We start from the raw sequence: 27,990 nt of genomic DNA on the forward strand, positions 1-27,990 counted from the left end.
TAACTTTATTTTTTAGGTTTCCACTTCCCTCTTTAGAGGCTTTGAAGGTATATCTTCATTATCTGGTGTTGAGGGTAGATGAACAGATTATTCTGAGGTGAACAATGTTGTGGTTAAGCAGGCCTCTGGATTCAGGTACTATGTCGATTCCTGGTTTTGTCACTAACTTTGTCAACTTGGAAAAGTTACTTAAATATCCTAGATTTAGTTTCTTCAAGATAACAATAGTTCCTACCTCCTAGGGGTTGTAGTAATGATTTATAGAGGAAATGTATGTAAGTACTAAGAATAGTGCCTAAGACACAGTTAAATTCTTAATGTCAATTGCAATTAATTATCTCAAAAAATGCCACATAAATGAAAATGTACTACATAAATTCAACATTCCTATCTTGAGTAGAGGATGCTGAAAGTTCATATGACATTTCTAGAAGTAGATGTGATATTTTCCATGAATGATAGACATCATAGTCATTCTAGGGTGATTTAAATGGAAATAATTCAACTGCTAATAGAACTTCAAACTTGTGTTGGAGAAAAGATGACTATATTATGACAGCATTCATTCATTCATTTATCAAGCATTGATTTAAGACTTATGATGTGCCCTGAATGCCCTGTACAAGACAATGGGAAAATAAAAAGTTAGAAGATATTTAATATCCGCTATTAATAATTTGAGTAGGGGAAATAGCCATGTAAACAAATTTTTTAAAATATATTTTATTGATTTTTTTTTTTTACAGAGAGGGATAGAGAGTTAGAAACTTCGATGGGAGAGAATCATCGATCAGCTGCCTCTTGCACACCCCCTACTGGGGATGTGCCCGCAACCAAGATACATGCCCTTGACCGGAATCGAACCCAAGACCTTTTAGTCCGCAGACTGACGCTCTATCCATTGAGCCAAACTGGTTTTGGCCATGTAAACAAATTAATTCAACACATTTTACAATGGGAACACAAAGTGGGGAGTTGCCAATTCTACATGAACTTGTTGGGAAAGCTACCCTAGAGAAGCAAGTGACAAGGAAGGCGACCTCTCCAGTGCCTTTTAAATCCCAACAGGTAGTTGCTGTTGGGTAGAGCTGATGGAGAACTCTATGGTGAAGGATGTATTGGGAGGAGAGGCTTAGGAACATAGTCAAACGAGAAGGGTGCTTGTGGGTAGTCTGGGGATTCATTGCCAGGCCAGAGAAGCAGGGTAATCATTGGTAGGATCCAAAGTCATGACCAGGAATGCAAAAGCATGGTCAAGTTCAAGGCAGGGCCAAGGGCTAACTGGAAATAATCAGTGGAGTTGGAGGTCCAGCCTAAAGAAACAAGAGGAGGTTTGTTTTCAGATCTAGCTGGAGATTCAGGCTCATTTCATCAACAAGCCTCTTTGGCTGTGGGATAGTGTGAAGTTATTTCAAGGAATCCTTCCAGGTAGAACAGATGCCACCTAATTTATCGTCTCCTAAGTCTGGTTTTCTGGTTATTTTTCCTTTTTATTCTAGTTCATGTGGGTACTCGCATCCTTAGTACAATTTTTGCTAATATGTCCTAAGTAAAATTTAAAAAATCCTGCTTAAAAGTGTCTCATTTCAATTGAGCCATATTCAGGCAATAAAATACATAACTTATCTGTATTATGTTAAATGTGTCCTATGGAAATTGCGCTTAGTGGACTAGATGTAAAATTACATCATTCTATGTGAGGGCTTAATGAGAGATTCCTGGAGAAGGTGACCCAACTGTAATGATTCAATGTGGGGTGGGGGGCTGGAGGGTGACCCAAAAAAGAGAGTTGCTTGATGTCCCTGCTACTGGATTAATGTGCCAAATTTAAATACTGAAAGCATGTCCAGTATTAATATCTATCACCAAATGCATGCCAGGTCAGTGGCCCAGTTGGCAAATAACTCATATCATATGCCTTGCCTTCCTCCTTGTGCTATTAATTTACTGTCCATGGATCAATGACTAAAGTATGATGAGAATTCTGGCGAGATCAAGAATGATTTATCCGTCTCTACAGGAGTGGCCAGGTTACTGGCAGGACAGTAGCACTTCTGTAATTTTGCCAAAGTTCACAACTGGGGAGAGATAATTAAGCCCAGGCATGAAGCTCAGAAGTCTTTGAAAGCTTCATGTAAGGTTACCTTCTGCTTCAGGAATTAAGGCTGAATTCAAAGGTCATCCCCTGAAAAATCAGACATTATTTGAATCAGCACATTTAACATACTACTAATAACCTCCCAGACAGCTTTCTTATCATTAATTCAAAGAACACCTGTCTGTCTCCCTTCACATCATCTTACTAAATTATTTTTGCCCCAAGACAAAGATATCTCTGTCACTCTGCCAAGTGCTTACGCAACACTGGCTGCACGGTAACAGAAGAACACAGATGGATGTTAATTGCTGCCATAAGTGAACTTAGCCTTCCTGGATATGAGAAAAGTAGCTTCTCTGTGATTAGGTCTTTCCTGAAATCCATAATCAGACCTAGTAAAAAGCTACCCCGAATCTAAGGTATTAAACTGCACAGGAAGAACCTTGCTCACATAGTAAGCATAGTCTTAAAGTTCTCTAGTTTCATTTCCTCCCCGCAGTGGGAAAGCTTAGGAGGGAAGAGTGAGGCCCGCCCAACTTGTTTAAACCCCTCTGACCTAACGGATAAAGGCAATGGTGTATGTGGGAGTGGGATGGCGGGAGGGGAGGGGGCCAATGGAAGGATGTGATGTGGGACCCAGTGCAATTGAATGAAAATACAAAACAAAAGAGGAGCATGTAAGTAAATGTTATAAGCAGATGTGTAAGAGGACATAACAGGAAAATCTTGAGAAATGCTGTTGCAATCTCTATGCCTTCCTTTGTCCTCTGTGGGGTAATGTATGGTAAGTCAGACCCATTTAAAGGAACAGCCTGGGATATGTTTCCTTGGATTCCCACTGATCATTTCGCTTTATATGATCTATTGTATTTTTTAAAAATATATTTTATTGATTTTTTACAGAAAGGAAGGGAGAGGGATAGAGAGCTAGAAACATTGATGAGAGAGAAACATCAACCAGCTGCCTCCTGCACACCCCCCACCGGGGATGTGCCCACAACCAATGTACATGCCCTTGACCGGAATCGAACCTGGGACCCTTCAGTCCGCAGACCCACGCTCTATCCACTAAGCCAAACCCGTTTTGGCATGATCTGTTGTATTCTGTTTCCAAGTGGAAGGGCAGAATTCCATAATTGTTCTCTCAGCCTCTCCCTTCCTAGTGAACCAAGCACTGGTCCAAGTGTTGAGGTCACTTTGAGCCCACTACATCTTCTCAGTCTTGGTTCACTGGGGCTTGCCACTGGAGTGTGAAGCAGAGAATAGGACCTTCAGTGGCCAGTAGAGAATAGTGAGATTTTGGTGGAGGCACATGGAAGAGGGGTGCTGGGATACAGGTGATGGGGCCAACTTTTTCTGTTAGCCAAGACTCTGATCTTTGGCATAGGTGGGGAGGGAGTCACAGGGCACCTACCACTTTGAGTTTCTCTATGCCTGCTGACAGGTTCTTTAGCATTCAGGTCTTCTTGAACTGTAGGTGACTTAACCTGGTACAAACTGGCTCCTATTTTGTTGTGGAAGGTAACATTCTGAGTAAAGGTTGCTATTAATTATATAAAAATGTCATGGTAACGAGATCAACCTTTAACTCTAGGAGTGTTGTCTCAACAGCTCTGGAAATGGAGAAATCTGAACCCAAATTTTGTGCACTATTAGGTAATGATTTATAAAGGGTGGGGAGTGGGAAGGTATAGATGGAATTTTTGAGATCTTTTAATGCCCAATGAAATAAAAATAGAAAGAGGTTACTAGAGTCAGAAATTGTGTGGTTGACTCTTCCATGGAAAGGTATAATTTCTTTGATGATCAAAGAGGCAGTAGCCAATACACATGATGGAGGAGGACAGTGGTGGAGAGGGGGTATATCCATGTTTCTGGAGAATAGGCACAAGTGTAGGAGGGAGGCAATCTGAAATGAAGTCCATGGTCAGAATGTCCCCATTTATATTTAGAACAGGGAAGTGATATATCAGGTCATTATATCTCCTTAGCCTATCCCTAACTCCCAAAGCCTTTGGTGATCCTGTTAAGGTTCTAAATGGAGTTACCTAGGGTAGTTCCTGGGTGAAAGTCTTTCAAGCTATGAAACAGAACAGATCATCTCTGTGGTGATGATGTTGGTAATGGTGGTCATCTTAGTATAATAAAATTGGTGATGGCTATGATGTAGGAATGATGATAATAGTCCTAGACTCTCGATTCCAATAATTACAGGCTGTTGTTGTTCCTTGTGATTATGCCCCTATTCCAGTGGTTGGCAAACTCATTAGTCAACAGAGCAGCAAACCGCGGCTCACTAGCCGCATGTGGCTCGCGAGTCGGAGTTTGCCGACCACTGGTCTAGGCAAATGCCTGTGATGGTACCTCTTGCCTGGGACTGGCTTTTATTTGATATTTTTCATATAATGGATGGTGGTGAGTCAGCTACTTTTAAAAGACCAAAAACAGAGTGAACAATAAATAAATCAAAGTTTCATAAATTAGATATTTCCAGTTTGACTCACACTATAATTTCAGAAGCATTAAATTTTTATTTCTATATGAACTTTCATTTCCAGTGATAGACTATTTTAGCCTTGTTACTCTGTCATATTTGCCTCTGTAATGGAACTTCTAAATGATTACTGGAACTCAGATGTAAAAAAAAAATCATTTGTAATGAGTAATTGGCATATATGACAATCTAGTAAATATTTATATTTTTCATCAGATAAATTATTTTTATACTGAGAGTTCTAAGAGAAATATGCTGTGCCCTTCCTGAGGGCATAGCTCATGCAGAATAATATTTAAAAGCATTAAAAGACAAATTATCTATATATTTCATTTTTCTTTCGAGTGTTGACAGAATATTCAGTTAGGAAATGAAAATAAATAGCAAAGAATGTGATAATCTAAACATTAAAATGAGAAAAATAACATTTGTAGCAACATGAAAAATTTTCTCTCTAAAGTTTGTGCTAAAGATGGGATATTAGAAAGAAAAACAGAATATTTATCAGAGAATAATTAAATTCAATTAAAACTATGTTCCATCTCAAACATTCCAATGTAATTTTCAATAACATAAAATGAACCAATAACCTGTAAACAACTCAGGTCAATAACTAAAATTATTTTAGTTTTTCTATATTTCTTTTCAGTATTTGTTTTTCATTATCTTTATCATCCTGCTATTTTTTTATTGACTAGTATTATATGATTGGCACCACACTGGACATTTTCCACATGATATCTCTCTTAATGCTCACAGCAATCCTCTATGGTATTTGTAATTGCCTCCATTTTAGAGATGGAAAAACTGAGGCTCAGAGATTTTTTAAGCAACTCATCCAAGGACACATAATCAATAGGTGGTGAAGACAAGGATGAATTCAAAATCTGATTATGACTAAGTTCTTGTCCACAAGCACATAATTTTTACAGAGATTTCAATTCTAATTTTTTTTTTTTCCCACTTAACGTTATATCACATACATTTTCCATCTTTGCTACATGGTCTTCATTTAACATCCCGGGACATTGTATCATGACCCTCCACTGGGATGCACTGCCCTCTAGTGGAAAAATGTTTATAAACAATTTATCTTTTTCTTTTTCTTTTTTTAGGGACTGGAGGCTGGGGGAAGGTCAATGAAGGGGGGGAAGGAGATATATGTGGAGATATATGTACTAATATTTGTAATACTTTAAACAATAAAAATATTTTTTAAATAATAAAAAAGAAAAAAAAATTTTAAAGAGTTTATTACCTTCTCCCAGCCCCAGGATGAAAAGCAGTTTTCTATTGCATAACTATTGCTACTATTTTATCTTAAATATGATCAAGTGTTAAGAGGTATTTTTCCCCTCTTTCCTGGAATGTAGATAGAGATAGTTATTTGAAATCTTACAGGGAGTGGTGAAAAAATAAAGTGAACCCCAGATGAGTTCAGAAATGCATTACAGGGAATGAGATAAGAATTCATTGTTCTTGGTGTTGAAATCAACATGGCTGCTTTGTTCTCTGAAGTAACAGGATATTTCAAGCATCTTCCTTCAAATTACATTTAAAGGCTTGAGGATGTGTCAAATTGTGTTAGGACCAGCACTGAAAGACAAAACAGACTCTTCTGGGATCCATAAAGGACTTGGAAGTATATTTAAAACACGGCAAATTCAAACAGATCAGGGTTTGTCTTCCTCTGAGCTCACATTAATTCCTGTTTTAAAGATTTTTCTAATAAATCTCACTTTGATATTGTTAAAAGGCGTCATAGTATTAAAATGCATAATTGGATGACCTTGGTTTAATTAGGAAGAACTTTGGTTAATATTGAATTGTTTTTGGAGAAAGCAAATAGTTCTTTAAAGCGAATTAGGCCATTATTTCTGCTATTGTTCATCAAAAAAGAAGCCTTGAGCAAAATTGCTGATGCTATCACATGAAAAAGAGCTGACTGGTGAGTTGTAATTGCTTTGTGTGTAGCCAATGAGGCATACTGTGGAGAGAAGGGGGAAACCTGCCAGTTTCATCTTTATTAGAGAGCTGGCGCTTAAACATTAAATGGCTTTTTATGCTTAGTGAATGACCAATATGAAAAAGGAGAAGCAGCAAAAGCAAGATAACCTGATATGCATGGGTTCTTAAGGGAATTACATTTCTTCACGGCCTACATTATAATTGTTGATTTCCTCTAAGCTTAGATTTCAGGATTGGGGAGAAGGTGATTAGATTTCAGGATAGGGGAGAAGGTAATTAAAACCTAACAAAAAACATATTTTAAGACAAATATTCTGCCAAGTCATACAGAAAGAAATTTCCCACACAAAGGGTATAAAAGTCTGTGACAAAAATCCCCTCTTAGTGTAGAGCTAAAAGATAGGTAAAAATCATGGAATATTTATACATTTAATAAACTCATTTTGTTCATTGAGAAGTTTGTATTTTATATTTTCAGCTTTTTCTTGAGATATTTGACATGCAACATTAAGTATGTTGATAACCTATACTGTGAAATGATTACCTCCGTAGTGACACTCAACATTTTATCACCTCACCTAATGATCATTTCTTTTTGTGTTGAGAATTTTTAAGATACTCTCTTAGCAACTTTCAAGTACATAATACAGTATTGTTAACTATAATCACCATGTTGTACTGTATATTAGATCCCCAAAACTTATGCATCTATAATAACAAAAGCATAATAAGCTAGTTAGACTGGACAGCCGAATGACCTTCCGGATGACCTCCTAGACATCCTTCCCGACAAACCTGGGGCTGTGAGGGCTGAGCCCCTTGCACAAATTTCGTGTATTTGGCCTCTAGTTTTAATATAAAAAGTTATTACCCTTTGACCCAAATCTCCCTGTTTTCTCCACCTCCAAGCCCCTGGTAGCCACCATTCTATTCTACTTTTTTATAAGTTCAGCTTTTTTAGATTCCACTTATACGTGATATTACTCAGTAGTTGTCTTTCTCTGTCTAACTTAGTTCCCTTGGCTCAATGCCTGGTAGGTCCATCCATATTGTCATAAATGGCAGGGTTTCCTTTTTTCTCAAGGCCAAATAGTATTCCATTGTGTATATGTATCACATCTTCTTCAGCCATTCATCTTTGATTGACACTTATGTTCTTTCCATATCTTGGCTGTTAAGAATAATGCTATAATGAATATTGCAGTGTATTATAGATATCTTTTAGAGATCCTGACTTCACGTCCTTTGAATATATGAATATATACCCCAGAAGTGAGGTTGCTGGATCATATGGTAGCTCTCTCTTTCTTCTTTTTTTTTAATAAATTTTATTGAGGACCCACTTTACATTACCACCAACAGTGCACAAGGGTGGGCTCCACAACCTCGCCAACACTTGTCGTCTCTTATCATTTCAGTGATAGCAATTCTGACATGTATGTGGTGATACTCCTGTGGTTTTGACTTGCATTTCCCTGGTGACCAGTGATGTTGAGCATCTGTTCATGTGCCTGTTGGTCACTTGTATGTCTTCTCCAGAAAAAACGTCTATTTAGTTCCTCTGCCCATTTTGTAATTAGATTGTTTTGTTTTGTTTGTTATTGAACTATAGGGATTCTTTGCATATTTTGGATATTTACCTCCTACCAAGTATCTGATTTGCAAATATTTTCCCCCATTTTATAGATTGCCATTTCATTTTGTTTATTATTTCTTTGGTTGTGCAAAAGTTTTTTAGTTTGACATAATTCCACTTATTAATTTCTGATTTTGTTGCTTGAGCTTTTTCCTACTTCTGTGGGAAATGCCATTTGAATTTTGATAGGGATTGCATTGCATTTACAGATGGCTTTAAGTAGTACAGAGATTTTATTAATATTATTCTTCTGATCCATGAACAGGGGATACATTTCCATTTATTTGCATTCAGTGGAGGTTGATGTTCAATGTACCATGTTTGGAATCAAAATTTGCCTAAGTAATGAATGACCTTTGCTATTTGTAGACCATAAATAGTACATAATACTATATATTAAATAGAAAGATTCAGTAGGAAGACTTTCAGAATTTTAATGTTTTCTATCGACCCTTCTATCTTCTAATTATTTTAAACTAGATGCCAGGTACAAAATTATTCTAAACTAGATGCCTGGTGAGGTCCCTCAGGTTGGCCTGGGGGAATTGGGCCCCAGTTCACACCCTGAGGCTCACAGCCCCTGCTCATGCCCCCAGCCTCATACCTCTACGTGGCACCCCACCGTGGCCTGGCGCTGCCCCCTCACCTGTTCCACCATCCCACCTTTCGGAGCGATCAATAGGGGCTGGGCCTCCAGCCTGGCTCCCTCAGCACTTGAGCCCTGGGTGGTGTCCCCATCCCCGGCTGCCACCACTGGTCGCTGTCTGCAGGGTGATTGGCGCGGCAATCAGATCCCCACCTTGGCTTGGTGTTGCCCACTCACCTGCTCCACCATCCCACCGTAGTCTTGCTGTTACTTAAGTCCTTCCTTCCAGACAAAGCCGCAGTGGGCAGGGGCCGAGGCAGAGGCGGCAGAGGCCCCTGACCACAGCAGCAGGCAGGGCCCAGGGCCAAGGCCCCTGCACGAATTCCGTGCATGCGGCCTCTAGTAATTAATAAAGAGAGTTGAATATTACTTGATTAGGATTAAGATTAGCCTATAATACTGATGTAATTCTGTCCTTTCCTACAAAGCACAGATAATCCAAAAAGAAAGGAATCTCAATCTTGCTAAGTTCCATTAAAAACAAAACAATTAAAACAACAACAACAAAAAAAAAACAAAAAAAAAAAAACACACCCAACACTATCTATCCCACAACTACTGGATTCTTCTATATTCTACCATCTTTATTACCAGTTCAGAAAAGCATGATATTGATTTATGATATGGCAAGCACTGTCAAACTGAATCAATTGACATTTCAGGGGAATTTTCATTCTTACAAGCAAACCAAACCACATTCAGCTGCTGGAAACATGAACTAAAGGCCATGGATTTAGTTTTATTTTTTCAAGCCACATGGCATACCCACCTGCTACAAACAAGAGACCTGTAAAGATCAGACTGTGATATAAAAGTCATCTCCAGTATAATTGCAGACTGAACAGTGATACTCCCTGGAATTAAGTGAATCTAAAGTTACAGAGCAACATAAATTAGATAACTTTTTATAGTATTTTGCCAGTTAAGAAAGATGTTTGGTTTCAAGTAATAGAAAATCCAACCCAGAGTGGCTTAAATAAATACTTATTTTTCTTATATAATAAGAAATTTGGAAATTGAGGCTGATGGCATTGGTTTAGACTGCAGGCGTCCTCAAACTTTTTAAAGTGGGGGCCAGATCACGGTCCCTCAGAGAGCTGGAGGGCCGGACTATATGAACTACTAATTCCTACTGTAACACCTCTGCTGCGCTCACTGCCCAAAAAACCTGGCGGGCCGGATCAGACTTCTCTGCGGGCTGCAGTTTGAAGACGCCTAGTTTAGAGGCTTGACCATTATCAGGCCAGCATTTCTGTGATTCTCCTTACTTTTTCCTACGCCTCTTGAATTGTGGTCACAATATAGCTACAGTAGCTCTGGACATTGCATCTGTAATCAAGACTGGAGGAAGATCAAAGGGAAAAAGGTGATGCTAGCAGATTTATCCTATATCTTATTGAGGGAAACATCCCAAGTATATGGCATGTGTCCATCAACAGATGAATGGATAAAGAAGATGTGGTATATATACACATTGGAATATTATTCAACATTAAAAAGAAGGAAGTCCTGCCATTTGTGGCAAATGGATGGGTCTTAAGGGCACTGTACCAAGTCAAACAGAGAAAGACAAATACTGTATGATGTCACTTATATATGGAATCTAAAAAGTATTTTGTTTTCATAGTCTCTATAGTAGAGGTGGATAGCGAGAAGTTGGTTAAAACGGGTGTTGAATAAACTTGTAGTTACTATAAAAATGACAATTTATCATAGTAAAATAATCATAAAATCATTGACCAATAGAATGTATAGATATAAAGAGCCTACTATACATATAAACTCATCCATGTTGTGTACATATACATCTCAGATTTCCAAAACTGTGGGCTTTCATTGTGTATGTACATTATAATCCCATTTTTGTGAAAAATAAATATGAACAAATAGGCACTCAAAGCAATGTAAAATAGATACGTACTAAAATATTGATGGAATTATGCATCTTCCCCCTTTTATATATTTTCACTTTTCTACAATAAAATTTTTATTAACCATGAATAAGAAAAAAGAATAATACATATTCAGAATTAGCATTCAAAATTTTTAATTTTTAAAGATATAAGTTAATGAAATATAATTCCTATTATCATTGGTATGGTCTTTCAAATTGATATACACATTTGAACATTTAATATGTTTCAAAATCCTAATATATGCTAGTATTATTTCATTTAATCCAATTATATGATAAAGTTGCTACAGAAAATCTTCATTTTCCATGTATTTATTATATAATTAGTAGCCCATTGCAGGAAGATTCCTGTAATAGGGCTTCCTGCTGTGTTCTCCCCTGCCCTACCTGCTTCCCTCCCTTCTCCCCACCCTTCCTGCTTCTCTCCCTTCTCCCCTGCCCCACTTACTTGCTTCTCCACAGCTTGGCTCCTGTAGCACTTGGCTTCTTTCTATGCTGTCTTGATATGCAAATTAACTGCCATCTTGGCTGTGTTGATTTGCATGCTCACCCTGATTGGTTAGTGGGCGTGGCTCGGGTGTAGTGAAGGTGTGGTAAATTTGCATATTACTCTTTTTATTAGGATGTCCAAACTTATAATATTGAGCATGACTACAACAATCACATGTACATACATACACATACACCTATACATCACCAATGAACAGACCACCAGTAAACTTAAACTGGTCAAATATTATTTTCTACTCAAAAACAACATGTATTCTTGTTTAATACATCAATACCTTTGTGTTTCTCATTTATTATTTGTGGCTAACTAAGAATATGCCCTTTGTGCCTCTATTTATATTACTCTGAAAATGGGGATGTAAAGGTATCTACTTTATGGAATTAATGACCAGTTTAAGTGAATAAATATCTGGCACATTTTAAACATATATATAAAAGTTGTTGCTTTAAAAATTGTTATTACATGTTCAAGTTTAAAGGTTGAATAGATTTTGCATACATGAGCTAAGGGGCTTTGTAAGAGTTTGAAAGGAAAAAAAGAATAGCAACATATTGATGATATTTAAAGCCACAGAACTGGAAAGTCACCCTAGAGAAGGAGTTTAGATTGAGTACCGAGAAGAACAGAAGAGGCTATCAGCACATTGTTGAATTGCTCTCCAGTGTTGGGCATCTTATTGGCTGAATCATTGACCTAATTCTATTTAAAAACTTCCTTCATGATGCTTACTTAACATGTTAATGACTGTCTTTTCTGTAATGAGTCAAAGGAAACATTCCACTTTGAAGTTGGTCTAGGGAAAACGTTTTGTTTGCATATTTATAGCTTATTTTCCTTTTCTAGACAATGGGAACTATGTGAACCACAAATTTTCTTTTTGGGATAAATTGTTACCATTTCAAATTGAAAATTTATCTGAATTCCAATTCACCAATTTCAAGTACCACTTCTCTGCTCCTTTTAATGAATATTTATTGTTTCCATTTTCATTGTCTGATTTCATTTTGAAAAGTCACTTCAAATCCTGTGTAGAAGAGAATTGGTGAAAATTCCTACTCTTACGAATGGCTTTGATAAATGGCATCTGTTTACCCAGCTTCCCTGTGGAGTTGGCATCACTCACGGTCCCCTCAGTCCCACTCACTGGCCTTCTCTTTGTTCCTAACCTGTCAAACTTCTGCCCACCATTAGGCCTCAGATTCTTTATGTAGCCAAAACGTGCTCATCTTTAAGTCCCAGATTAAATACCAGCACTTTTGGAGGATCTTGCTCCTCTCCTCTTTATATTTTTACAGATACTGCATTTTCCCTATGGTACTTATTATCATTTAACTTATTTGATTTTTTAGACCACTATAATCTTCTTTTAAAAACTTTATTTAGCGGTGCATTTCTATTTCAGAACAAAGTCTCACCCAGTATTACACATCCAAAGGCAACTGGAGACTAGCTCTCTCCTCTTTGTCTACTAGTCTCTTAGTGTATGATGGTGAAATAACTATAGGTCAGGCAACGTAGGTGTTTTTATTTATTTATGTATTTTTATTATTTTTAAATATATTTTATTGATTTTTTATGGAGAGGAAGGGAGAGGGACAGAATGTTAGAAACATCGATGAGAGAGAAATATTGATCAGCTCCCTCCTGCATACACCCCACTGGGGATGTGCTTGCAACCAAGGAATATGCCCTTGACCAGAATCGAACCTGGGACCCTTCAGTCCACAGGCTGATGGCTCTATCTACTGAGCCAAACCGGTTAGGGCCGTAGGTATTTTTAAATAAGACACTGAGAAGTGATAGCAGAATGAAATAAATACCAATTTAAAAAACTTTTGTTTGCCATTTCTTTCTCTCTGAAATATTCAGTCTTTATACAAATTTCCCCAATTATGCATGAAATGCCTTTTATAGCTGTGTGTAATCCCGGATCAGGTTGAAGTTTGCACATTATTTTTGAATTTTTATGTCTCTTTGGAGTTGTTTATTCTAAAAATGTCTCTCCATGTTTTTCATGGTATTGAATTTGAGGAATCCAGGCTAAGGTTCCATTTTCTGAATTTGTCACATTGTTTCCTGATGGTATTGCTTCAATTCTTCCTCTGTCATTTTATTTTTTACTAGTAGCCCTTTGCACATTATCACGTGCTGATCCCATGGGAGCTGGGAGGGACCCACGCTGATTCCACGGGAGGCAGCCACGCTGCTTCTGTGGGTGGCGGGCCCACCATCTCCTTTCCCTGCCTGCACTCGGCTGCGGAGGTTGCAGGCTGTCCCTCCTGTCCCCCAGAGGCCCTCTGCAGCCTGTTGTCACCACAGCAAAGAAGCAAGCATTCCTCCAGGCCTCTCACACGGCAGCCCTCCCCAGGATTGGGGGACTCCAGTGAGGCTGAGGGAACTGGGCACCATCTTGCATGTGTATGGGTGCCACCATCTTTGTGACAGAGTGAGGGTTAATTTGCATATTACCCTTTTATTACATAGGATAAGATGGAAGTTAGGTCTAGAGCATTGCTTTTAAATAAAAATATAGCATGAACCATACATGTAATTTATACTGATCTAATAGTCACATTTTAAAAAAATAAAAGACAAAATTTATTTCTTTTTTTTAAAATTCTCACCTGAGGACATGCTACCCTGTTTCCCTGAAAATAAGACAGTGTCTTATATTAATTTTTGCTTCCAAAGATGAACTAGGTCTTATTTTCAGAGGATGTCTTATTTTTCCATGAAGAAGAATATGGTACATATTTATTGTTAAATAAAAATAAAAGAAATTTATTACCTGTATATGGTACAATAGTAAGGTAGTTGTCAACACAAACCAGACAAACTGTGAATCCTACAGTATCAAGAATTTACTCATTTATTCAATGATAATCATGTCATCATCTTCTGGAACATCATCATAACAATCCAATTTCTGAATTTCCTGGTGAATTTCTTGTGACTCCATTTCTTTCAGAATCAGTGGACCAAATCTCTCATGTTTAGCAATAGCATTCTGAGACAGAGCCTTGGGGGGAGAGGGGGCTTATTTTCAGGGGGATGCCTTATATTTCACTCAGAAGGAAACCTGTAAGTAGGTCTTATTTTCAGAGGATGTTTTATTTTCGGGGAAACACGGTATTGATTTTTAGAGAGGGCTAGGGAGAGAGAAGGAGTGAAAAAGAAACAACGATGTGTGAGAAAGCATCGATCTGTTGTTTCCTGCATGAGCTCCTATTGGAGCTGGGGATTGAACTCTAAACCCAGTAGTGTGCCCAGCTTGGAATCAAACCTGAGACCCTCGGTATATGGGATGCTGCTGCCTTTTCTGAGTAGGTTTCAAAATCTAGACATTTCACAATGGTGGTGACTTACCCAGGCTCTGAGGAGAGAGCAGTGGGTGGCTTTAAGGCATGTTTTGAAGATGGAATCAGCACAGGAGTAGGTGTTTATTGAATGGGGACAGGTGAAAGAGGGAGAAAATAGAAAGATATCGAAGATGACTTAATGACTCACATTTGTAATTTGGGGAATTCAGTGGGTAGTAAGTAGTACTGCCTACACAGAGATGTGGGGGAAGGGAGGAGGGATTATTGCAGGGATGATTTTAAAAGTTCAGCTTTGAATTAAAACATCTTGCGATTTGAAGGACACCAAAAGAAAGTGAAAATACAACACAGAGGAAAACTATTTGTAAATCTGATAAGGGACTTGTATCTAGAATAAAGAATTTTTAAAACTCAATAATAAAAAGACAAATAACTGATTTAAAAATGGGCAAAATATTTGAATAGACTTTCTCCAAGGAAGATATATTAATGGCCAATAAGCACATAAGAAGATACTCAACATTGTTCATCATTAGGGAAATGCAAATAAAAACTAGAATGAGATGTTATTTCATGCTACTAGGTTGGCTGTAAGGATAAAGAAGTGTTAGCCAAGATATGGAGAAACTGGGACCCTCATACATTGCTGGCTGGAATGTATTGATAAAATGGTGCAGCATTCTGAAAAAAACACACAAAAAAACAATTGTGCAGCTTTTCAATATGTTAAACATAGAAATACCAGAGGACTATACAATTCTTCTCCCAAGTGTTTACCCAAGGGAAAGGAAAACATATGGCCTTAAAAAGCCTTATACATAAATGTTTAAAGCAGCATTATTCATAATAACCAAAAAGTAGAAACAGCCCAAACATCCAACAACTAATGAATGGATAATAAATGTGGAATATTCATACAATAGAATATTTGGTAATGAAAAGAAATGAAGTACTGATATAATCTACAACTGAGGTAATTCTAAATCCTAAAAAAAAGTGAAGTGAAAGATATCAGTCACAAAGACCACATATTGTAAAAAAAGAGAGAGAGAGAGAGAGAGAGAGAGAGAGAGAGAGAGAGAGAGAGAGAGAGAGAGCGCGCGCACAGATGTATACCATATATATGAAATATCTGTAATAGGCGAGTCCGTGGAAACAAAGTAGATTAACGATCGCCTAGGGCTGGCAGGGGATTGGGGGGAGGAATGGAGAGAATAGGGAGGGACTGCTAATATTACAGGATTTCATTTTTTAAGGGTTAAGAAATGTTCCAAAATTAGATTATAGGGATGATTGGCCAACTCTGGTAAATGTACTTGTAAGTATACATATTTACATATGTATAAATGGATTTTTGTATTTTAAACCGGTGAACTGTTAAGTAGTATATACATTATATTAACTTCCCTGAATAAGCCTGTGAATTCTCTTAAATAACCTGTGTACTTGAGGTGAAGGGGTGTCTGAACAAGGTCTGGGGGATTTCAGAAGCCCCAGAGTTTAAAGAAAGATGGGAAGGGGTAGATGTTGTCAAAGCATTTTCTTCCTCTCTAGACTCACGGAGCCAGGCCACGCCCCTGCCCCGTCTCCTAGCAACCAGCGCCCTTAAGTCGCTCTGCCTCGTGCCTCCCTTCGTAACTTCCGCTCCGCGGCAGGAAGTGAAGTCATAGCCGGCGGCTTTCCCGGGAGTTCGGCGTTTGTTGTGAGTGCAGCCGCCGAACGAGTGTTTCCCTGGAGCTGGCGGTCTCCCTCCGGCTCCCGAGTGCCACCTTCCCCTCGGTGCCGAGGACCTCGAGAGTCCAGGAGTCCGCGCGTGAGGAAGGCGAGGCCCGACCCCGCGTGGCCCTTAGGGCAGCGGAGGGGGCCCGCGGGGGCAGCTCCCTGGGTATCCGTGCAATTGCGTCCGCCTGGCTTCTCCGGTCTGCTTCGCCCCCGAAAGCTTCCCCAGTTCTCCCGGGCGGACCGCTGGGGTTCCTGGAGATTGGGACTTTTCTGCGTCCCTCCCCAGCATCCCACTTCTTGCCTTTGAAGGGAGACCCCCGTCATAGTGGCGACTGACTTAGGCTGCCGACTCTCTTCCTCGCCCAGACCCTGAAGTGACCCACCATGACCTTAGTGTGAGCTAATGACCGACCTGGGACACTTTTCCGGAGTCTAGGGTAAATGTTTATATGTATGGCCTCGTGTGTGTCCTCTTTTATTTCCTGCAAAATCTGAGCTAGGAGAAAACCCTGGGCTGTGTTTGGCGATTGTGTATTTTGGTTTACTTTTTAAACATCTTTGCCAGGGTTTCTTCCCTTTGGCTGTTGCAAATCAGACAACTTTGTGCCTTCTAGTATCTGGGTGGGAAAGCATCCTGGAATCAGGCTGGAAAGGCCCAGGGGATGCTTTTGTTTTGGATGTTAGCTTAGCCTTTGAAAAATTCAGTGATTTGTGTTAAGCGGTTCTTAGTTTTAAGCTTTTTTTTTTTTAATATATTTTTAATTGATTTCAGAGGGGATGAGAGAGGGAGAGAAACAAATGATGAGAATCATTGATCAGCTGCCTCTTGCACGCCCCCTACTGGGAATCGAGCCCACACAGCCCGGGCATGTGCCCTGAGAGGGAATCCAACCTTGACCTGGTTCCTAGGACCGCACTCAAACCAGTTTTTAATGTGTTTTTTTTTTTTGGCTTATGTTTAATTCTACAAGTTCTTCTTGAACAATGTCTTGCCATTCTCCCAACCCTCAGTACAATACTGAACATATAGTAAAGGCTTAGCCATTTTAAAAATTAGAAAATACAGATTTTAACATCTTCAACTTAATATTGAAGAGGCCTATTTATACAGCCCAGCTCCTGGAAAGGGACAACATAAAATAACAAGATTTTTTAAAGATAAATGTGTGTGAAATGTAGAGGCTGCCTGGAAGGATAGGTACAATCATCTCCATGGAAGAGAAATATGGTACATCTATCTTCTGGGAGGAGACCAAATAAAGAATGGTGTTTCACTGCTTGTTTCTTTTTCCCTCTTCTTCTTTTCTCTTTTTTTAACAGGTGGTGTTTCCTAACTTACTGACCTGGGAGGCACTTGCTGCCATTATGGGGAATCAGCTTGCTGGCATTGCTCCTTCCCAGATCCTTTCCGTGGAGAGTTATTTCTCAGATATCCATGACTTTGAATATGATAAGAGCCTGGGGAGTACGCGTTTCTTTAAAGTTGCTAGAGCGAAGCACCGAGAAGGCCTGGTGGTTGTGAAGGTCTTTGCCATTCAGGATCCCACATTGCCTTTAACTAGCTACAAACAGGAGCTGGAGGAACTGAAAATCAGGCTTCATTCTGCACAAAACTGTCTACCTTTCCAGAAGGCAGCCGAGAAAGCATCTGAGAAAGCAGCCATGCTCTTCAGGCAATATGTGCGAGACAATCTCTATGATCGTATAAGTACCCGCCCATTCTTAAATAACATTGAGAAACGTTGGATTGCTTTCCAGATCCTGACCGCTGTGGACCAGGCACACAAATCTGGAGTCCGCCACGGGGACATCAAGACTGAGAATGTAATGGTCACCAGTTGGAACTGGGTCCTCTTAACTGATTTTGCCAGTTTTAAACCCACTTACCTTCCAGAAGACAACCCAGCAGATTTCAATTATTTCTTTGACACCTCACGGAGGAGAACTTGTTATATCGCTCCTGAGCGTTTTGTTGATGGTGGGTTGTTTGCCACTGAGTTAGAATATATGAGAGATCCTTCAACCCCACTTGTAGACTTAAATAGCAATCAGAGAACAAGAGGAGAGTTGAAGCGAGCAATGGACATCTTTTCAGCAGGTATTTAAGTTGGCTAAATTTGCTAAGGGGGGTGTGTGCATATAATTTAACTTGAATATAGAAATGTAGCTTTAAAAATTATATGGTGAAACATTTATTTGTCCTCATACACTTTATTAGTGTTCTTTTATTGAACATGTTTAAGTGCCTAGAAAATTCAAGAGCAGTTCATTCAAACATTTAAGAAATATTTGAATTCTTGCATTCGTGTCAGGCAGTATCTTAAGCAGTAGAGACATAGATGAGTAATTCTGTTCCTTTTTTTCACGGTGCTTATACTTTAATGGGGAGATATGATTGAAAAAGGAAATTTTAGTGTAATATGGCTTGCTGAGGTGGTAATAAGCATAGGGTGCTGTTATAGGAACCTGTAGATACTTAAATTAGTTTCCATAGTGGTGATGGGTAGAGAGGCAGGATCAAGAAGGGCCTCTTTATTGGAAAGATGACTTGTAAACAGACCTGAAAGATGATTGGGATCTAGTTATGGCAAGGGGAGTCTCTTTCAGGCAGAGTGTTGCTTGTACAAAGACTTGAAGCACTCATTTATTGGGGCACTTTAAGTAATATAGGATATCGGGAACATAGAGTGTGAGGGAAGCAAGGCCCAGATCAGAAAGGATCTTGTATGGCCATGTTAGTCTTCAGAGACATTGTCAGATAAGTGTTTTATTTTTTTAAATAAACATTCATTTAAAAAATATATTTTATTGATTTTTTACAGAGAGGAAGAGAGAGGGATAGAGAGTTAGAAACATCAATGAGAGAGAATCATCGATTAGCTTCCTCTTGCACACCCCCACTGGGGATGTGCCCGCAACCAAGGTACATGCCCTTGACCGGAATTGAACCTGGGACCCCTCAATCCGCAGGCCGATGCTCTATCCATTGAGCCAAACCGGTTTTGGCTAAACATTTCATTTTTATAGTTGACAATATTACAGATATCCCCCATTCCCCCTTCCATATCCAGGTTTCCCCAGCCCCTATCTCTCCCTCCAGACCTTCACCACCCTATAGTCTGTGTCTATGGCTATACATGTAAGTGTATAAGTCCTCCTTTGGTTTCTCAGATACATGTTTTAGACAAGACACCGACTACAGATAGCATGGAGAATGGGTTATAGGGGAGCTACACAGGAGACTGTATTTTTTAAAAAAATTTAATACATGATTATTGATTTCAGAGAGGAAGGGAAAGGGAGTGGGAGAGAGAGATAGAAACATCAACCATGAGAGAGATCCATTGATGGATTGCCTCCTGCATGCCCCCTCACTGGGGATTGAGGCCTGCAACCCGGGCATGTGCCCTTAACCAGAATCGAACCTGGACCCTTCAGTTCACAGGTTAACCCTCTATCCACTGAGCAAAACCGGCTAGGGCCAAAATCACTATCTTGAAAAAATGTCTGCACCCGCATGTTGATTGCAGTATTACTTACAGTAGCCATGATATGGAAACAACCTAGTTGTCCATCAGTTGTTGAGTGGATACGAGAAAATGCTCCAGGACAGAACCCAGTCTAGGGTCAGGTATTGCATTTAGTTGTCATGTCTCTTTAGCCTCCTTTAATCTGTAACATTTCCACATTGTCATTACGGCATAGACATTTTATGAAGAATGCTTTTTCCCTTAAGCTTTTAACAATTATTTTTATATTTTTTATTTTTAAATGATAGACTCAAAGGAAATTGCAAAAATTGTGAAGAACCTTTTCCTAGCTTCCTCCAGTGGTGACATCTTACATGACTAGTACAATGTCAAAATCAGGACTGGACATTGTTGAATTACTGTTAACTAGATTATAGATAGACTTTATTCAATTTTTACCAGTTTAACATATACATTTGTGTGTACATGTTTCTTAATAGGATATTCTTCATTTTGGGTTTGTCTGCTGTTTCCTTGAGATTAGAATCAGGTCATTCATTTTTGGTAAGAATAGTACATAGATGATGATATGTCTTTATGATATCACCTCTGCAGTCAAATGGTGTCTGATGGTCAACATATTGCCCAATTTCTCCCCTTCATAGTTAATTTTTTAAATCTCTTGCAATTAATAACCTGTGAGAAGAAACTTCAAGACCAGTTGTCACAATTTTCTCCTTGATTTGGCATCCACTGATGATTCTTGCTTGATCCAATCTTTATTGTGATGATTTTTAAATGATGCTTTTCCAGATCCAGCACTTTCCCACATTGATCAATAGGCCCTCAGCATTCTATTATACTCAGGTGTCCTCTTAACCCTCATTTATTTTATATAGGTAGGAACTCCTACACTCAGTTTTGGAGGAATTTAAAAATCTATATTCATCAGAGATTATTGGACTCTTTTTCATGCCCGCGTAGAAAGAGTTCCAATTCAGGGTTCAGCTTCTGGAGAAGGGCCGCACACAAATGAAGAGACTTAAAGAAATTTAATTTGGCGACTTGGGGGGCCAGGCGGTAGTCCAACTCTAGTGGGAGAACTACGACTGCTCTGGCCCTGCCATCCCCTTTTATTGAGGCTTAACAGCTGCTTCAACTTAACATAATCTCAACTAAAGGTTTAAAGCAATTGAGGTTGTTGACCAGCCTTCCTGGCTTCCTGTCAACATCTCTTTCCCAGCTGAATAAGATTTGGTTTCCAGCATCTCCCCCGTTTTCTTTCCCTAAAAAATTTACATATGTAGACTACAAACAAAAAATGAAATAAGCAACAATAACTATGCTGAGAGTCAAATGAAATCAGTCTGCAGTACATTTCTTTCTGGGCCAATAGTTTTTGAATCCCAGATTCAGTGTCACACAGTTTTTTGAGTCCAAATTTTAATGTCCAACAGTTCTGAGTCCATGACAGCAATGGTATCCGGATGGTGGAAAAATGGTGTCAATGCAGGTCCGACCTCTGGTTTGGTCCTGGACAACCTGCAGCGACGTACATCTGCTGACTGCTAGTATGGCAAGGCGTCGTCAGCATCTTCCATCTCTGGTCTGTTTTTCCTCCTGTCTTTATGGCTGGAGTATTCCTGTCAATTCTTCTCTGTTGCAGGAATCCACATGGTCTTGGAGTTGTTTTCTGAAAATATACAAACATATCTCGACCAAAATTAATAAAGGAATCTTTTCTATAAATTTTACTTGGGATACTTTTAATTTTTTGCCCAAACAATTTTTCTTTGAATTATTTTGGTACTATGTGTGTTTTTCATGGCTGTCTTACTGTTATCATTACAAATGATTTTGAAAAATTGGTTTTCAAAAGAAGAAAAAATTTTTCTAGATGTAATTTACTTACAGGACACATTTTTTTTTATATGGTATTTTCCACTATCCCCCTTTTTCTATTTAATTATTAGGAGGCTTTTGGAAAAATTTTATAATGCTGTTTTGATAACTTTTAATTTTTTGTACAAAAACTATGACTGCTTTAGGGTTTGTTGTATGTTAAACAATTTTACCATGAAATGGACTACCAATAGAAATTTTGGTTAATACTTTAGGAACAGCCTGTTGTACAATTAAATTTTCTTGAATATTAACTCATTTCATTTAGCCAATTTAAATTAATTTGAAAACTTGACTATTTTACTGTCAAATTTAATACTTTAACAACATTTTTAGTCTACTCTGTAAATATTAATGGAAAAGATTATATGCATCCTTGAGAAAGCCCTGAGCACTCGTAGATTTAGGCTGGATCTAGATTTAGGACAGTCGCCATCAGCCACTTTTCTGTTGCTTAGGTCTCAATAAGAGCCGTGCCAAGTCTCTTGTTTGTTGCTGGGTCTCAATCTGAGCTGGACCAAATCTGTTTGTTGCCTGGGTTCCAATCTGAGCTGGGTATGGGAAGCGTGAAGCAGCCATGGGGCAGGAGACATTCCTCAAAAGGGCTAGTGTTCAAGCCTCTGCAGCGTTGGGGGGGTGAGGATCTGTGCCCCACCTCTGTTGGCCCCCAGGTCCTCTCCTGATGGCCCTCTGCGGCTGTGCCTGTCTTAGGTTGTCCCTCCCGTGAGGAATCTTACCCGTCATTGGCTAACCAGCCATCCTCCAGGGCCAAGCAGGGTGATGTGAGGTTCAGTTCTGTCTCCTTGTAGCCTATGCCCCTATGGCCTCCATGCCCAGCACCTGCCTTGGGATCCCCTCGCCTGCTGGCGGGGCCCCGGCATTGATCACAGATCTTAGGGAACCCAGGTTTCTTCTCCAGGGAGGATCCAGCTCACCCCATTGTGTGAGAGACGGATCCATGGTACCAGCCACCATGAGGTTTTAACCTCAGCATGAACTGAAAACTCAAGCAACAGCTGTGGGCAATTATTGTGACGAGAGGGTCCCTCTTCGCAAATAAGGCAAGAAAGGCCAATATAGAATGCTCAAGTGCCTTCCCAGTGAGGCTTTCCACACAGTGGAAGGGATTAAATCCTTTCATATCCTTTTAAATTGCTGCCAAACATTCAAAAATTAGATTTTTAATTTTGTTTGGAATAATTGTACAATATGCTGTTGTAAAATATCAAAAATTATAAATGACATTGTAGAATAATACCATGCAAGGATATTCTTTGTTCTAAGCCAATGGCAATTCAAATTTAAACTGGCTGTCAATTTCTTTTTGTATAGACAAGGTCTTAGTTACATTCTCTGCACCTCTCCCAGGAGCAAGTAGTGATATTCCTCTACTTTGGTGCAAGCCAGAAACCTCTCTTTAATTTTATACACAAAGAAGCAGTGGTTTGATTTTGTGTCATACAAAAAAGGAAGCTGGGTGGCAACACCTGTGTAATTATACTTCCTTGCCCCACCCATTTTCCTCCTGGATGACCAAGGTGCTTAGTATTATTGGTGACTACATTGGCAAGGGATCAGCCCACATAAGGGCTTTTACCCATGAAGGGTCAGGAACATAAGTTCTAAACACTTCCACATTTGTCCCAGGTAATATTACCGTACAGATGATTACTGCTAACATGGCAAGAAAGACATTCTCAGGTGTCAGGCGTCTGTACCGTCTTCTTCACCATGCGCCAGGAAAGTTAACTGCTTTCCTTTGCCATTAACAATACATACCTATAAACCTTCTAAAATATTTATATTTATTAATTTTTATTTGATAAGGCTTTCCATGCAATTTCAAGTTTATTAAATCTGTTTTAAATCATTTAAGAAGAGAATAAATTTCTTGTATTTCTCCGGGCCCTTGGAGCTTTCCAAGAATCATCTCTGTTAAGGCCTTGAAATTTTAACATGGAAAAAACCATCAAACAAATATCTATATCCATATATGATTTAAATATTATAATACCTTTTATTATTATCTTAAGATATCAATTAAATTTAGACTAGTTTTTGCATAGAAAATATTTGGTTGAGATCACAGAATTAATCTTTTTTTAATTAGACCAATAATAAGCAACTTATTTTTAATTCCTATTAGAGAAAACACACTTTTTATTTTCTCAAAAACAAGTTATACTTTAGATATTTTAATTACCACAACTATATAATTTCTCCCAATTTAATTTGCACTTTGAACTTTTAAAGCTGGCAAATCAAATATATATTGCATGTCCTAGATTAATGACACTTTACATTTCTAAGAAAAATACAAGACATAATTAAGAGCTTCAATTCTGTCCTCTAGATTTTTTATGAGGCAAATTTAAACTTTACTTTTTTATTTTTATAATTAAGCAAACTTCCACAAAAATTTTGCCATAGGAATTTGGAGGAAGTTTGTAGCCATTCAAATGCAAGTTACCACATTCCTTAGCTTACTGAGAGAGTGGTCTTCCTTATAGGATTGCCTTGTGTCTCTTTCCTTCCCCCACATCAAGCTTACTTTGGGAGAAGTTTCAACAGATCTGGCCACACATTTTTTCATGCTTAAAAGATAAAGACAGATCTCAAAAATTTTTTTCTTTCTCTTTTGCTTTCTGAAGTAATAACTATCACCCAATTTGGTCAAGATAACACCTAGTTTGCAGGTTCTTTTATAACTTTTAAACAAAGCATTAAGTAATCTCATTTTCGGAGAGCAGATGGCTCTGCCCTCTCCCGTCACCTTTGAATTTCTCCGCACCAGAGGCGGTTTCAGCAGTGGAGTCTCATTTCTTATTACAGATTTTAAATTCCAAATACAGACTAAGATTTTAATTTGAACAAGAAACCACATTCTTTAAGTTTACAAACCAAAAATCTATAATAAAGTTTACTTGATATTTATAACCTAATTCTTCCCCATTAGCCTGGCTGAAAAAAGACGTTCCCACCCTACTTACAGTTCGCGACTCTGCAGCTGGTCGTGGGCTTTGAGTGCGGTGAATTTCCCTCACCTTTTTTCTGGTGAATCTTCCCTCACCTTTTTCTGGTGAATTTTCCCTCACCTTTTTTCTGGTGAATTTTCCCTCACCTTTTTTCTGGTGACTCTTCCCTCACCTTTTTCTGGTGAATTTTCCCTCACCTTTTTCTGGTGAATTTTCCACACCTTTTCTCGGTGTATTTTACCTCCTTCGCTCTAGGCGAAAAATACCTTCTCCTCCAGAAGTCCCGCGTTGAAGGCGCCAGATATAGGACTCTCTTTCCTAGCCGGCGTAGAAAGAGTTCCAATTCAGGGTTCAGCTTCTGGAGAAGGGCCGCACACAAATGAAGAGACTTAAAGAAATTTAATTTGGCGACTTGGGGGGCCAGGCGGTAGTCCAACTCTAGTGGGAGAACTACGACTGCTCTGGCCCTGCCATCCCCTTTTATTGAGGCTTAACAGCTGCTTCAACTTAACATAATCTCAACTAAAGGTTTAAAGCAATTGAGGTTGTTGACCAGCCTTCCTGGCTTCCTGTCAACATCTCTTTCCCAGCTGAATAAGATTTGGTTTCCAGCAAGAGATATTGGTGATATCTCCCCTCCCTCCCTCTCTCTCTCCTCCCTGTCTCTCCCCTTCCCTCCCTCTCCACTCCCTCTTCCACTCCTTCTCTATCCCCTCTCTCCCTCCCTTTTCTCCACTCCCTCCCTCTCTCCTTCCTCCCTTTCCCCCATCTCCCTTTTGTTGTGATGTCTTTATCTGGCTTGGTATTGGCATCATACCGTTTCCCCGAAAATAAGACATCCTCTGAAAATAAGACCTACTTAGAGGTTTCCTTCTGAGTGAAATATAAGGCATCCCCCCAAAAATAAGGCCCCTTAGGCTAAACATGAGAGATTTGGTCCACTGATTCTGAAAGAAATGGAGTCACAAGAAATTCACCAGGAAATTCAGAAATTGGATTGTTATGATGATGTTCCAGAAGATGATGACATGATTGTCATTGAATAATGAGTAAATTCTTTTTTAAAAAAAGATATATTTTATTGATTTTGTACAGAGAGGAAGGGAGAGAGATAGTTAGAAACATCGATGAGAGAGAGTCATCGATCAGCTGCCTCTTGCACACCCCCTATTGTGGATATGCCCGCAACCAAGGTACATGCCCTTGACCAGAATCGAACCCGTGACCCTTCAGTCCCCAAGCTGACGCTCTATCCATTGAGCCAAACCGGTCTCGGCAAATGAGTAAATTCTTGATACTGTAGGATTCACAGTTTGTCTGGTTTGTGTTGACAACTACCGTACTACCCTACCGTATACAGGTAATAAATTTCCTTTATTTTCATTTAACAATAAATGTGTACCGTATTCTTCTTCATGGAAAAATAAGACATCCCCTGAAAATACCTAGCGCATCTTTGGGAGCAAAAATTAATATAAGACACTGTCTTATTTTCGGGGAAACAGGGTAGAATGAGTTGGGAGGTGTTCCTCCTCTTCCATTTCTTGAGAGAATTTGTGAAGGGTGCATGCTAATTCCTTCAAAGTGATGGAATTCACCTGGTAAGCCATTTTGTGTAGGCTTTTCTTTTTGGGAAATTTTTATAACTAATTCAATCTCTTATAATGCTCATTAAAATTTTCTGTTTCTTTTTAGGGCAGCTTTGGTAATCTATTCTTATAAATCTGTCCATTTCACCTAGAATATCACATTTGGTGGCATATAGTTATTCAAAGTACTCTCATAATTCTTTTGATTCTGTACAGTTGGTAGTAATGTCCCTTTTCCTCCCTAATCTTCGTTATTGCTTTCCTTCCATTTACTTTGGTTTGAGTTTACAGTCTTGTTTTTTAAGGTGTTTATAGATACAATTTCCTCAAAATATTGCATCACATGTGTTCTTGTATGTTGTGCTTTTGTTTTCATTCATCTTAAAGTATTTCATAATTTTTCTTTGATCCATTGATTTTTTTAGGAGTATGATTACTTCTTAATATTTGAATTTTTCAAAAATTTTCCTGTTCCTAATTTCTTATTTTGTTCTGTTGTGATTTGAAGAACATAATTTGTGTGATTGGAGTTCTTTTAAACTTATGGAGCCTTGTTTTATGACCTAGCATACAGTCCAACTTGTAGAGTGTCCCATTTGTACTTGAGAAGAATTTTGTATTCTTTTGTTGGGTGGAGTGTTCCTTTGATTTCTGTTAGATCCAGTTGGTTCATAGTGTTGTTCAATTCTATTTCCTTCTTGGTTATGACATTTGTAATAGCTATTTTTAAGCCTTTTAGTCTAAAACTTGACACTATATAGGTAGAAATTAATGAAATGTTTTGAGTGTTTATTATGTCTCAGGAATTGTCTTAATTGCTGGGGATTTTTCAATGAACAAAATAGACAAAAATCCCTTCCTCATGGAGTTTGCTTTCTAGTGGGCATATAGATACTAAAGAAATGAATACATTAAATATATAACTTGGCAGTTGATGCTGTGGGATAAACAGGGAAAGGAATGTGCCAGATGTGGAGTGTGAGGTAGTTGTAGTTGTGGCCTAAACTGGATGGTAAAGGCAGGCCTCACTGCTTAAGTGATATGTAATTAAAGATCTGAAGGAGGTAGAGGGATAAGCCATGTGTATACTTGGGAAATTTTAGGCAGAAAGACCAGCAAATGCAAAGGCTGTGCGCTAATGCTATGTAAGGATCTCTTTAAGAATTGTTAAATGTGCAGGCTCTATTCTCAGTAGAGGGCCTGCAGGAGGCAGACGATCAATAATTCTCATCACTGATGTTTCTTTCTTTCTCCCTTCATCTCTGAAATCAGTAATTTAAAAAGGAACTGTTAAATGTGTGTTATACAGTGATTCAGTGAAACTTCTTGTCCTTTTTGAATGTGGATAGTTTTTTTTTTAATTCCCTATAGAAGATTACATAAATGCAATATGATTGGGTTATCTCTTCTTTCTAACAGCCACACTTCTCATTTTATAATTGTTTTTGTTCACTGGTTTATTTTATGTCTCCCTTCCTATAATGAAAGCTTTATGAGGGCAGGGATTTTATCTGTTTCATGTACTCTGGGAGCCGAAGAAAACCCAATTTTAGTTCAATGAATAAATAAACTATGATTCCTCAGTAATTCCTTTTGAATTTAATTTTTATAAATCCATACTTAAAAGGACCCCAGTGTATTTCTTGTAGCTTTTACTCTTATCTATTTCTAAATGTATGCTGTGTACATTATATGTGCCCATTCATTTAAAATTATAGAACTAGTAAGTAATTTTATTTGTTTT

At 38.6% G+C, this 27,990-nt stretch overlaps 1 protein-coding gene across 7 annotated transcripts in view; it reads left to right on the forward strand.

Annotated features, from left to right (window-relative positions):
- The first annotated feature begins 16,245 nt into the window (after nucleotides 1–16,245).
- Nucleotides 16,246–27,990, forward strand: part of PIK3R4 (phosphoinositide-3-kinase regulatory subunit 4) — a 67,782-nt gene continuing 56,037 nt past the window's right edge. For 3 of the 7 annotated variants that reach the window (XM_045579300.1, XM_036431506.2, XM_036431507.2), the window contains exons 1-2: nucleotides 16,246–16,747; nucleotides 17,631–18,408. In XM_045579300.1, the coding sequence (XP_045435256.1) occupies nucleotides 17,676–18,408 (733 nt within the window). In that variant the 5' untranslated portion in view covers nucleotides 16,246–16,747; nucleotides 17,631–17,675. The remainder of the gene's footprint in view (nucleotides 16,748–17,630; nucleotides 18,409–27,990) is intronic. The other 4 variants (XR_004986859.2, XM_036431502.2, XM_036431504.2 and 1 more) reach the window with 3 other exon arrangements.

The sequence above is a fragment of the Pipistrellus kuhlii genome, unplaced genomic scaffold, assembly GCF_014108245.1.
Source record: "Pipistrellus kuhlii isolate mPipKuh1 unplaced genomic scaffold, mPipKuh1.p scaffold_m20_p_11, whole genome shotgun sequence".
NCBI classification, from domain to species: Eukaryota; Metazoa; Chordata; class Mammalia; order Chiroptera; family Vespertilionidae; genus Pipistrellus; species Pipistrellus kuhlii.